Here is a 13,364-nt window from a genome sequence, read left to right on the forward strand (position 1 = left end):
GGTTGGACGGGGCTTGGAGCAACTTGGGCTAGTGGAAGGTGTCCCTGCCCATGGCAGGGGAGTGGAATGAGATGGTCTTTAAGGTCCCTTCCAACCCAGGCCATTCTATGATCCCATAAACCCCTCAGCAAACCCCAGCCTCCAGCACAGCCTGGTGAGGAGCCATCCAGGAGAAGCCACCCGGACCCCCAAGGGCTCCGCAGCGGCCACCACACGCCCACAACCCCATCCCCACTCCCTGAGCCGTGGCTCTGCCTGCCAGCAGTGTTGGATTGAGTGCCAGCAGGATGCAGGGGGTGCCGGAGCCGCCGGGCTGACCTCTGGCTGTGAGCTTGCTGTAGATCTGCGAGTTCACTTCCTTGTCCCGCATGTAACATCGGATCTCCTCCGCCGCCTCCCGGATCACCGTCACAGCCAGCACAAACCCCTGCGAGGAGCACGGAGGGGGGACACAGAATGGATGGAAAGGTCAGGAAAAATCACATCTGCCTCTAATAAGAGCGATACTTGTCAGTGCCAATGCCAACAATCTGCATTTCCTTATTCCGTCTTATCTTCCTAAATCGTACGGTGGTATGTGCTGCTGCGCAGGACTCCCAACACCAAACTAACAAGAGTTGCTTAAAAAAAACCTCATTGCTTAAAAAAACACGGTTGTTTTTCAGTTTTACCGTGATTCTCCCCCCAAGAAAATTTTTGTAAAGTTTATCTGAAGAATGTAAATAACATATTTCATCTCAATTCACAGGTAACTGAGAGGGGTTACACAGGAGTCCACTGGAAGACAGGATCCCTCAAAACTCAGTACTCCTGCCACCACAGAGCCATCAAAGTTAGCTAACTTTCTTTATTTTATATCCTTATTTATACAGAAATCTACACAGAAATTTAAATATACAGATACATAAGTAGAGAATGCATGTGCCTTCCTGTGTATGTACACACACACTCAACCTGCACAAATAAGCACTCTAAAGATATTAATGTGCACTACTCATGGTATAATTACACATTTGCCTGATTAGGGTTTCAGTCCTACTTTTCTGTGGATATGAGCAGTCATTTCATTTCCATTTGTCAGGAGGAAAATGCCCACATCACACCCTTCACTGTATAAAATGTAACTAAATTAACGCAAACAAATTATTTATGGGGTTAGTATCAAAAAGTCCTATTTTTACTAGACATTATTGAGCTCAGACTCACTAAACAGTTAAAACTCTCCTAATCCATCACAGAAAATGAACTTTATTCAACCTGTATTGTTGAAAACTGCAACTGTGCATTGATTATCTCTGTCAATAAGGAACTTTTCCATTTTTAGAAGGGGGCGAGGTGATGTTGGAAACTGAAGGTTTCTAGCACATACATCTGGGTTTAAATGCACGATCTAATTCATTAATACAGTAATGAAATGCAAGGTAGAATGTTTCTGCAGTGTTTAAACATGTAGACACATGTAGAAACCCCAGGATGGGCTTTAAAACTTTTTTTCTTCAACTTGCTTGAATAAATAAACCTTCAGTGACCTACCAGAGGAACCCAGTACGTGTAAAGTGCACCAAGCCTCATCTCAACGACGAACTGAGAGCAGGCCAAAAGCAAGAAATAAAGGTTGAAGAAGTATTTGAACTGGTTAAACAACACCTAAAAAAAAACGAGAAAAGAAGAGGATGGAGGAGATTAATGGAGTTCAGATGTTATGCATATTGACCTAACCACCAGAAACATTTTTGCATGCTCTTCCAGTGACTAAACGCCAATTTGGGGCAGTCTTAAAGTAGTCCTGGCCACTCAGGACAGATCAGTGTCTGCCCTAAGGCAGCCTTTGCAGGAAGCCTACCAAACCCAACCCAAACATGATTTTCTCCAGCTCCAGGTTCTGCACCTGTCTACTGCAAAACCACTGCAAGTGGGGAAAGCAATAGGGTGGGACGATGAAAAGCAACTTTATTCACACTTACCCCAGGGAGAAATGTAAAAAAGTTGTATTTCTGATTGTTGATCACGTTGCGAGGGTATCTCTGGTCTCTCTTCTCGGGATGGCCAAGCCAAACAGTGCGAGGCCTCGGGTCTCTCCTCCCACAGCATCTTAAGCACTCACAACACCTGTAGGAGGAACATTAATTAATTCATTCCTTCATTTTTAACACACTTCTCTGAGTCACACACATTTACCCCAGACCTTTTCTTTCCACAGGTGGGAGCCCACCTGCCACCAGCTCCAGGTGCCTCACAAGACCTTCAGCCTGGCACAAGGGCCAGCAAGAAATCCCTGCTCACATGAATTTTAGTGATGTTACAAATCCTTACTCCAGACAAGGAATCAAACAGAGCATCAGTCCCTCCAGGGAAGATGCAAAGACGCATCAGAAATCCCTCTTGTACCTTGAAAAAGCCTCTCTGTTCAAAATCACAGCATTGTACCCTCCCAAACCCCAAAAGGGTTATTTTCCTGTTGTCACTGCTGCTTTCTGAAAACCAATCTCTTCCCAACCCTCCTTGTTCCTTTAAAAACAGCCCTATTGAATTTCATTGACATTTGGGAAAGTCAGCATCAGCTGGATTGATAACCAAAAGCTTCAGAGCTCTCACAAACATCCTTCCAGAAAGCACCACAAAGATCTGTTCTTGAATCAAGCATTCTGCCACAGAAGTTCACTTAAATGCGCAGCTAACAAAGAAATAACTATTTAAGGAAGTACACAAAGCGTTCAGCTCTTGAAGTCCCTGTCTTGCAGGAAGATACATGCAGCACCATGATCAGAGTGCACAACTCACCACACAGAAGGTGGTTTCCTACAAAGAACCATTTTTTAAAATGTTTTATGCCCTGCTGGATGCGAATAATCAGATAAGTCAGTTCCCTCAGTACAGAAGGGGAGTAAAAATCAACTTTGCTTTCAGAAATAAAGAAGAGGTGTCACCATGTGATCCCATGCTACGTGAGCAGACACAGACATTAACTTCCCAAGGCTGGCTTGCAAGATAATTTCTCATGAGCTTTTAATACTAGATAAAAGAATTTTTGCATAATCAAATTACTTAGTCATTATTCTATTTCATGAAGAGTGACAGATGAGCCCTGGCAAGGTGGATTTTCTCTAGTCTGTACTCAAGCACAACCTGAGCCCTAAGTGTAGAAATGCCACCCAAACAGAGGAAAAGTGGTTTTCTTGCTCAAAAAAGCTTTGAGAACAAAATGCTGACAAGACAGCAGAACATTACACGGCACTCCCATGCTGGCACTGAAGGAACACGAAATCACAAGTTTTGGATGGTTCCCAACAGTCTCCTACCCCTCCAGGTTAAGTCAAACCCTCCATTCCAAAACCAGAGGATGTGTAAGGTCTCCCAGTTTCAGTAATGATCCTACTGCTTTCATCCACACCAGGTATCGCTGACAGTGTACAGCTCCATTCTACCAACACCACTGCTGTTGCCAGCTCTGACCTGCATTTGCTGAAAAGGAGAAAATCAGGAGAATGCAGGAAAATCAGAGAAACAAACACAGTGGGCAAGGCCAACAGTTCGAACCCTGATAGCAGGGAACACCTAAATCAAATTAGTGGAATAAAATAATTGGAGATGTTTTAATGTTCAGATATATACAAGAGGTATCTGACATCCTACAGACTTGCAGCACCACTGTCATATCTCTGCTTTCCTCTGTACAGGGATATTACCTGTTATTCTGAATTTGTAATGTTTCTAAGCCAATAGACTTTCATATTTGACTATTCCCAAGGTAGTAGCATCCAAAAAGTTATGTTTGCCCCTGAAAATCTCAATTCTTGTGAACTCTACAAACTATTTTTGCTTGTTAAGAGAAACCAACTAACAGATCTTTTTTTCCCCACACATTTGTGTACAAGCCCACATGTGAAAGGCAGCTTGTTACCAACATGAGACAAACAGCAAAGCTGGTGTTAAACACTCAAATTCATAAACTCTACTACAGAAGTGTATTTTATTAGCTTGATACCTTTTAACTACAGTTTTCCTTTGTGTTTGCAGATGAAGACCTAAGACAAATATTCAGTGGCATCCCAAATACATTTTAACGGAAAATAGTGGAAATGGTGGTATTTGGATCACAGCAGGAAACAGATATGCTCTATAGAAAAGAAAAAAGAAAGAAAAGAGGGGGGGAAAAAAGTGGTCTTCCTTCTTTCACAATGAAGAAAAGGCTCCAAAAAAGAGGCTTTGCCCAAGGGAGCAAATCTGGTGTCCACACACCCCATTTCATCACAATGTGCTTTGCATTTACAGAATCAGTCAGTCCTTGTAATCAGACATCTGAAACCAGTTACCTTTGTTTATTTTTTAGGTTGGGCCTCTTGTAGGGATTGTACTCAACAACAAAAATACCCACGCACCTATATCATAATATTTGCAATAGGATAAGTAAGGCTAAAAGAGGGGACTACCATCAATTTAATATAATTTTTACTTGTCCTGGCAATATTTTTTTTACAAAATAAAATTCACCCACATGCTCCAAAGAACTTTCCAAATACCTGAGCACATCTTCAAACCAATACCTAAATGTCCAAAGCAGACTTTCAGACTTTTAGTAAGTTCAATGACTTATCAGTGTGTTTTCTTCACTGATGTAAAAGGCAAACAAACCCCCTGCAAAGTAATCAAAATATTTTACCTCAAGAAGAGTGTGCTCTGACCAGCTGTTTACATACCATTACACTGCTTTTAGTTTTTTGGGTTTGAAATTACTAGAAATTCACTACTCTGTGAATGCTAACATCTAGCACTGCAAAATTCTGGTGTGGTTCTAAATAAAAAACCACTGGTGCGGTTCTAAATAAAACAGCATCCCCCAAAACTGAGAGCACTTACAAAGGCAGGGAAGCAGAAGACAACTGCACAAAAGTGAAATTACCCAAAATTTGATTTCTGCAATAAAAGTACCTCTCGTATCATTCGCACCACAAAGATCCTCTTTGCTGTAAGAATTTTAATTTACAAATGCCGTGTTACTATAAGGTTTAAGAAACAACCTGAAAATAATGCAGCTCCAAGTAGAAGCAAGGAAGGGCATGGGAGAACCTGCTATGCAAAAATAACACATTTCTGAAACTGCTGCCTGGCTCAAGTCACAGTTTTGCAACCTCCTGAATTACAGGGAAAGCAAACTGAAAACCTAATTAGAACAAACAAAAGAAAAACTTCCTGCCCAGCAAGTTCTGAAGGCAAATATCAGTATTATCAACACTCAGGTAAAGAATATCCAGCATTTTTACTATGAACTCTCCTACACTGCCTTTCAGCACGACATTTCTATGTAAAGCATTTCATTAAAAAAAAAAAAAAAAAGTCCAACCAACGAACACAATACTACAACCAGCGCTCCCAGAGTCACACATTGCAACACTCACTGGGGAGGTTCATCAGCGCTCAGGAATCCCATCACGTCATGGGCTGGGAGCCTCCTCCAGAGCTGCAGCCTCAGCCAGGAACTCGGGCACCAGTGCCTGACAATCTTGGCAAATGCTGACTTTTACCCCACAGTCATTCAAAGAATTTTTCTTAGGAAAGAACCCGGTAAACCCCAGCGTTGGCATTTAACTCTCACCTATTCTATGACCTTGTTTTTCCCTCCTGTGTTTTGCTGGGTGGTCTCAGGGCAGAAACCCACCACCCAAACCCTGTACTAGCAGGAATGTTATCTCACACACTCATTCCTCAAGTGCCAGCCCGTGGCTTGCTGAAATAAGATGGAAAATGAACTTTTGGTCAAAACACAGACATTTCTCAAGCACAGAACCATGCACTCATTCTTACAGGCAGATGTTTATCACTCCTTCCAAAGATATTCACTTGCCATAATTTTTACATTTTTTTTTAACTTCTCAATGATGTCTTAAACTTCACTGGGGAAGAACACATTAATAAGCTCCTCATTTCTGCTTTAAGATCCTCTATATGACATCTGTGAGCCTTAGAAAGCATTTTGCAAAAAAAGGAGCTGCTGCAGTGGCAGATTGTGTTTTCACAGACTTAGGGCAGGTTCATGTGCTGGCAGGACAGTCCCACTGCCTGAGCCCTTTCTGTCCCACACCTGATGATGCTGCAATGCGAGTAAACACCAATCTCCACAAGCCCATTTACTGCTTAATATCCAACATGGGAGACCCACATGATGGAGGGACAAATCACAGTTCATACTGAGAGCAGAAGGGAAAGAAGAAGCAGAAAGACAGAAAGATGGGTGGTGAACCTAACAAGGAACATTTCAGACACTCTTCTTTTCCCTTTCTCCTCTTAAAATTGAATAACCTTAACCTCAAAAAAACCCCCACCATTCTGACAAACCCATTTAGTTGGATACTACAATCAAAGTACTCCGAGCACATACAAAAGTGTTTTCAGATTAGCCTCGTGCTCATTAAATTAAAAGTCCTTTTTTGAGTTTACTTGTTCCTCCCTGAAAGAATTTTGCATGCTATGTGTAGTTCTGTGATCTACTGCTTCTTTGGATACTACCCCTGTTTTTAAGTATCAAGCTTAGAGACCCAGATGCTCAGGCCATCACATTACTCCAAAGTTTTCTGCTCAGGGCAAGGGCAGTGCCAGAGGAGGAAGTTTCTGGCAGAGAACTATTGGCATTATTAGGAATAATAAAACACTTGTCATCAAGAAATCAGAAGACAACATCTTTGACAGAGAAAGGCTGTCTGGAAAAACAGCTGAAAGTTTACATCACTGCTTAGAAATGCTGATAAAATTAATACACATTTTCCAGGAACAGGAATCACAAAGTTACAGAATTCTGAGCAGTTTTCTAAAAAAGTTTAGGAATGAATACACATTCCTAAACATTTCTCCTTCTCCATTTTGCAACTGAAGCATTGACTAACAGTTACTGCAATAACCCCTGAAGTATAATAAACTAGCAAGTCAGGGTAAACCATGAACTTTTAAAAATTATCACCTTCCAGAAAGAACATGAAAACTACATGAAGACAGCTTACATAGGGCAGCTTATACAGCACTGTGCAATTCACATTTTAAATCATAACTTGGCAAAATTAAAGAAGAAACAAGCTCGCAAATCTCCAAATAAATTCACAACCACTGAAAAGCATTTTGTTAGATGTGAACTGTATCTGAAACTTTGAGTCCTACAAATGATGTGTTCCTTAATCTGCACGGGGATCTAAATGAATGGGAGGTGCTAAAGAACAGGTCTGCTCTGTACTTCACTTGGGATTGTATTTGCTTACAAAAATGCTTCCTTAGTGATGATGTAGGAAGCAGCAATATGACAGATTGAATGTCAGATGCCAGATGAACAGCCATTACCAAGAAGCAGGTTTTATTTATAAAAGCAGCATGTTTGATGGAGAAGTATTTGAAGATCAAGTGAAAAATGCTTTCATAAGCATTTTTCATGCAAAACAAACCTAATGAAAAAAAAGTGCCACATTTGTCTAATATAGGGGTAGTATTTGTCAAATTAGTGCTGAAGTTCATTGACATATTTAGTCACTTCTAAAACAGGCACGTTTCTCAGATGATGTTTCTGTGACCCCCACAGGCTGTGCTATTAAGTCCTTGGCACCCTTAACATACAAACCAACCTCCCCACATGACATTATTTCCAAAGCATATAATGAATTTTTCATGGATAAAGAAAGCCAGAGCCATGCACAACTGCCTAGCCTTTTTATGCACCTCCACATGAAACATCCTGAACATTTCCATCTCAGACCGTGCACTGGCACAGCTGCAGTGGCTCAGGAAGGGGCCAGGAGAGCTGCTATTGCTGCAGCCCACCCCTGCCATCCAGCAAAACAGCTCGGCTGTGGGAAAGCAGCCCAGCTCTGCACGTGCCAAGGCACACCCACACGCAGGCAGATGGAGGGCAGGAGCTCCCATCCCTCTCTGTTGACTTTGAAATGGAATTTGCCATTTTAAATAGAGCCAGAGTACACAGGCATGTACAACGGAATGGCCTCGTGGAGCGTTACTGTAGAGCTCCTCCTTCCCTGTCTCATTCCCCATCCTTCCCTCCACATTTCTGGATCAAGGCCTTTTACATCCTAGCAGCAGCAAAAGCACAGCAGTTTGCTGGTTTCAAAAAAAGCCTTGCAGGATTGTGGACTGACACCATGAGCTATTTAGGGAAAAACTTGTGTCATGCGCTGAACGGGGCACCTGGGGTTCTTCAGGAACTTGTAGCTCCCTTCCCGGCAGAACTCGGCCCCTGGGAAGCTCAGGATCATTTGCCATCCCACCAACAGTCCCCCTGCAATTAATGCCATCCTTCCCTCCTGGCACATAGCTCATAGTGGTTTCCAGAGTGCTGCAAAGCATTTGGGAGAACATGGCTGAATCTAAGGCACACAGCTGCAGAATTTGGAGCTTAGCCTTTATTCGAAGTAAGGAAGAGCCACATTGAAGTCGAGCTCAGGAACAGATAACCACTGCTCCCACTCGGTTCATTAAGCACATGGCTTCTCTGTGACACAAACCTCAGCCTTGTGAGCCATCACTTATCTCTGCAAGGCTACTGAGCGAGTTCCTCCCTGGCTTCTCTTCAAAGTATGTGAAAGACTGAGGGTAATGAAAGCCTTGCTGGATGACACCTGCTCTACAGGAAAATTGGGCATTTCTCATTACTACGTTAACAGAAGCGAAGATGTCTACAAAGTCATTCAGTACGTGCCCAGAAATTTGCTCCCCATTCCAGAAGACCACAGTGACAAAAATCCCTGCCTGAGAAGTTGGCCCACTGGTGGAAGGAAAACCTCCACAGCAGAAATCAGTTAAGGCTATGCTAAGGTGAAGCCTTTCAAGATTTGCTTATCCCTGCGTTTTCATATGTAACAAGGAACATAACTTGGATGGCTTTTGTTTGTGTTTTTCCTCAGAGGGAACAGAAAAAAGGGGGTCATGGTTATGGCTTAGAATTCCCAGGACTCTGTTCTGGATGTGTCACCAGGGACCCTGCTGCTGGCTGATCTCTTCTTTGGTGTATAGTACTGGTTTGAATTTGCTTGACTTCAGTGCTTTCTTATCCACACTATCATTTGACCAAACTACTCACAGGTCACAGGCTACTCATCAGTAAAACAAGGGTTCCTCACATATGACAAGTCCCATCCCCAACAGTTACCACACCAAACAGAACCCCCCCAAATCCAAGTTATTTCAACTGCTATGGAGAAAAATCCTAGGCAATCTTCCTTCACATGCTGCCAGAATTTTTCACTAACTGGCAACCATCTCTGTGATTGCTAATCAGGTAGAGTCCAACAAACCATAGCTTAGGTTAGATGAGGGCAATCTCTGTTAGACAGTACTAACCACATCGTAACACCCAAGAGGGTCTTGGTGGAGATTAGAGAAATTCTGGAAAAGAAATCATTCAAGAAGCTTTGAGAAATTTCTCAGGCCTTCACCTCTCCCTGATCCCTTCAATCACATCACCAAATGTAATGCCATGGTGGCTGCACCTTGTGGTACTTGCTCGGTGATGCATGTGACACAGGCACTAGGGAATTACTTGCTGCATCACAGACTCCTCCAGCTCAACTGGCACTGCTACATCAGTTACAGAAACAATGCTGATATCAAGGAATAATCCTAATACTGAATAAACTACATATGACAATTTCAATTACAGGAATCTGAATGGAAACTACCAACCAAAACCATAACAAACACGGAAAATGTAAATATTTCCCCTTGTTCTAACAGTGAGGATTTCCTTAGATATTGTGGTTTATTTTGCTAATACCAATCACCCCGTTTAAAAAAAAACAAATTACCTGGGGACAAATGAAATGCTACAATAACTGACAGCCAGGTAACTTGGATACTGTACATCCCACTGTGTGCAAGCCAACCTGTCTGCATAGTGGTGCAATTTCATAACGAAATAGTATTAAAAGACCGTTTTTCTTATTTAACTTTCTGCAGGGGAATACCAGTACAAATATATACGTATATCTCCTTCAGGAACGCATCCCACACTCAGGATATTGCAACATCGCACACCAAGGATATTGTATCGCTGTGACTGATACAATTAATCAGAGCTTCTAGGCAGGGCCTTTGTTACAGATCACACACACCATTTATGGTCCAAGGCCGAGGGATTCTCCAGCCTCGAGCCATGCGCGCAGCGGGGATGGATGACAAGCAGGACTCGGGCAGGGCGGGTGCCCCCCTTGGCCGCGACCCGCGGCTGCCACCCGGGCAGGGCTATGTCCGCGGGCTGTGCGGGGCTGCGGGTGCGCTGCGGGCCGGCCGGGCCGCCCTGTCCCCCCGCGAGGGGCTGCCGGGGGCTGTCCCCGCTCCCCGCAGCCCCCGGCCAGCGCCGCCCCGCAGGATCCTGCTCTGCGCCCAGGCGCGCCAGGCAATGGCGTCAGGAGCAACCTGTCAGCACCCGCCTGCCGCCTGCCTCCTGCCTGCCTGCCTGCCTCCCCTTCCTCCTCCTCCTCCTCCCCCTCCCGGGGCTCGCAGCGCGGCCGCCCCCGCGCCCCGCCCGCCCCGCGCATCCCGCAAAGGCTCCCGAGCGCGGCCCCGCCGCCGCCGCCGCCCCGAGGGTCGCGCCGCCCGCCCCCGCAGCACCAACACCCCGGTGCCCCCGGCTCGGCTCACCCGCCGCGGTGCTTGCTGTCCATGCGCTTCTTCTGGCGGACGGGCTGCAGCGGGATGTTGTCGGTCATGGCCGCGGTGCCGGGGCGGAGCGGAGCGGAGCGGGCGGGATGCGCTCCCAGCAGCGCCGAGCCGGGCCCGCCGCCGTCTGGCGGCAGCGCCGAGGGGCCGCCCGGCGCCGCCGCTCCCAGCACGCAGGTGCCGCGCCCGCCCCGCCCTCCGCGCCGGGCACCGGGGCCGGGTGTCTCCTCCGGGGGTACCGGGCTGCGGGTCGCGACTGTCCCTCCGCCCGCCTGTCCCGGAGCGCCCGGTCCTATTCGGCCCCGCGGACTCGGGTCCGCTCCGCACTGGTCCAGGCAATCCTGCCCAGCTCAGCCCAGCCCGGCCCTACCCTGCCCAGCCCAATCCAGCCCTGCCCTGCCCTCCCCTCCCTTCCCTTCCCCACCCCTCCCCTCGGCCGGCACCTGCTCTGCCCCAACCCCACACCTGGGGGTCTTCGCCTCATCCTGCCCCATCTCCTCGCACCCCATCTCCGTTTCTCACCACCTCTCAGGACCCGGCTCTCCCGCACCGGCCCCGCTGCCCAGCTGTGCCCGGCAGCTCCGCACCTGAGGCCTCCTCGCCTTCATCCCAGGGGAAGGGCCCGCTGCACATCCCGTGTGTCCTCAGCCTTGCGCAGCCAGCACGGGCTCCAAGCTTGATCTCCCCTTCTTTATACATCCCTCCACTCGTATTACAGGACTGTGCTTTATGGTGCTACTGCTCCTCACACCCTTCTTGCTCAGTGACCTTCACCCACTCCTGGCAACACTTATTTCTGGATCCCAGTTCAGATTTCCTCTGCCAATCTAGGCACAAATTGCTCCAGCCTATTTATGACTTTAAGCATCTCTTTACATTCATGGTGACTAAATCTTTATTAAATCTAAATATACAAGTCAGATTCAAAAAAAGCACTGGGGTACAGAAGCTGAAATATGTGCTTCGTATTTTACCAGACAGGGTCCTGGATGCCACCATGATCTTTTCTTCATGGTTGCTTCACATTCCTGCCCCAGCAAAACTCTGCCCTACATGTCTTTGACACCTGTTTCACTTTCTCCATCCATTCATCTCACTTCACTCCAGCTCTTCTACCTCCACTGCATCTTCCTCTCACCATCTCCATATCTTCATGTTTTTCTTTGCCATAAACAAGAAATCAAAAGAATCTTTTAGGCACTGCACACCTGCTCATATCCAACCCATTACCTTTTGTGCTGTTGACCTTATTCACTATTCTAAACATGAAAAACAAAATTCCCAGTGACAGAGACATATTTCATAGGGCAGATGAGAAACTGGTTCTGCAACGGTCCTGCTCAAATGAATTACACTCTCCTAGTGATACTATCAGGAAAAAAATTGGTCAAGACAAATATTCATATAACACATCCTTCTTACAATGTGGAATGCTAAAGCACATCTAGAAAACCACAAATAGGGAAGTCTAACAGGGTAATGGTATCTGCTCAGCCACCAGAACCGTGTCAGTGGAGAAAACCACCAAGTGACTGAAAAAAATGTCAGCAACAGTAACAAAGAAAAAATTGCTTCCAATTGTGTAACTGGTGAGGCGATGGCCCTGTGTCACAGTGTCACAGCAGGTCCATGGGTACCAGCCCCCATCCCTTGCAAATCACTTCCTCACGTTCCCCTCTAACACTTTCCTCTCTTTGTGGCTGTGCTCTACATCAGCTCTGCAAAAAGGGCTGGTTTTACAGAAAACATCTGTCTGGAAGAGCTCCTCGATTTATTTATTTATTCCAATCAAATCCCATTAGGAGCTGGATGCTGAGCACAGCCTGGGAACAGCCAGACAGCACTAGCGAGAGTCCTGCAGCCTTGGGAGGGCATGAGCTTGGATCCAAGGCTTCTTCAGGTGGATTTGCCTTGAGGGGAATCACAACGGGGGTGGCAGACCTTTCCTGGAGCCCTGCCTGCACCGAGCAGTAGTTGTGGAGGTGGCTGTTGCGGGTGCTTTGGGCAGAGGCTCCAGCCCTGTGGGCATCGCCCATCCGAGTTTGCTCTCACCACCTGCACAGCCTCGGCAGTGAGGGCAGAAACACGCTGGGGGCTGTCACTCGTGCCAGAGAAGCTTCTTCCTGCTTGAAATGACCCAAATTTACCCTGGTGCACCTCTAGAGATGGAGGAAATGCCCAGTGCAGGTAATGATCGTATGAAATAGTCAGATCTGCACATCCAGCTCAGCCTCTCACACTGCGGTCACCCAAAAATCTGAACCTCTTTCTAGTGCATGAGCAGCTTATTTCTCATCCCTTTACAAACAGGCTGCAAACCCCTTCATTTAACAAATAACCTCAAGGCTCTGCAGAACTAGAACACCACAAGCACAATAACCAACAGCAGAGGATGAGTAGGTAAGCCCAAGTGTAAGTAAGCTCAAAATCATCTTTTTTTTTTTTTTAACATACTAAAAAGTAGCATATACCAAACTGACCGTATTTCTTTAAGATGAGGGATGTTTGCATATATCTTAAAATGAGCTCAAGGTAATCTTAAATATAGTTAATAGTACTTTCCCAGTGAAAAATGAAGACTATTAAGAAAATAACTCAAAATAATATATGCAAAAAAACAGGAGCAAAGAAGAGTGAGTCACATCAGAGTTTCTGGGCAGCTTTTTCCTTTCCAGCCCTCACTATGCTCTAGCTCAGGTTACACTGTGGATTACACC

General features: G+C 45.7%; 1 protein-coding gene across 1 annotated transcript in view; it reads right to left on the reverse strand.

The window, feature by feature from the left end:
- ATP9A (ATPase phospholipid transporting 9A (putative)) overlaps positions 1 to 10,757 on the reverse strand; it is a 53,183-nt gene extending 42,426 nt beyond the window's left edge. The window contains exons 1-4 of the mRNA XM_017815325.1: positions 10,630 to 10,757; positions 1,965 to 2,109; positions 1,534 to 1,647; positions 319 to 427 (exon numbers count right to left, since the gene is read on the reverse strand). Of these exons, the coding sequence (XP_017670814.1) occupies positions 319 to 427; positions 1,534 to 1,647; positions 1,965 to 2,109; positions 10,630 to 10,697 (436 nt within the window). The 5' untranslated portion in view covers positions 10,698 to 10,757. The remainder of the gene's footprint in view (positions 1 to 318; positions 428 to 1,533; positions 1,648 to 1,964; positions 2,110 to 10,629) is intronic.
- Positions 10,758 to 13,364: the final 2,607 nt, after the last annotated feature.

The sequence above is a fragment of the Lepidothrix coronata genome, unplaced genomic scaffold (genome assembly GCF_001604755.1).
Source record: "Lepidothrix coronata isolate B3197 unplaced genomic scaffold, Lepidothrix_coronata-1.0 Scaffold49, whole genome shotgun sequence".
Lineage (NCBI taxonomy): Eukaryota > Metazoa > Chordata > Aves > Passeriformes > Pipridae > Lepidothrix > Lepidothrix coronata.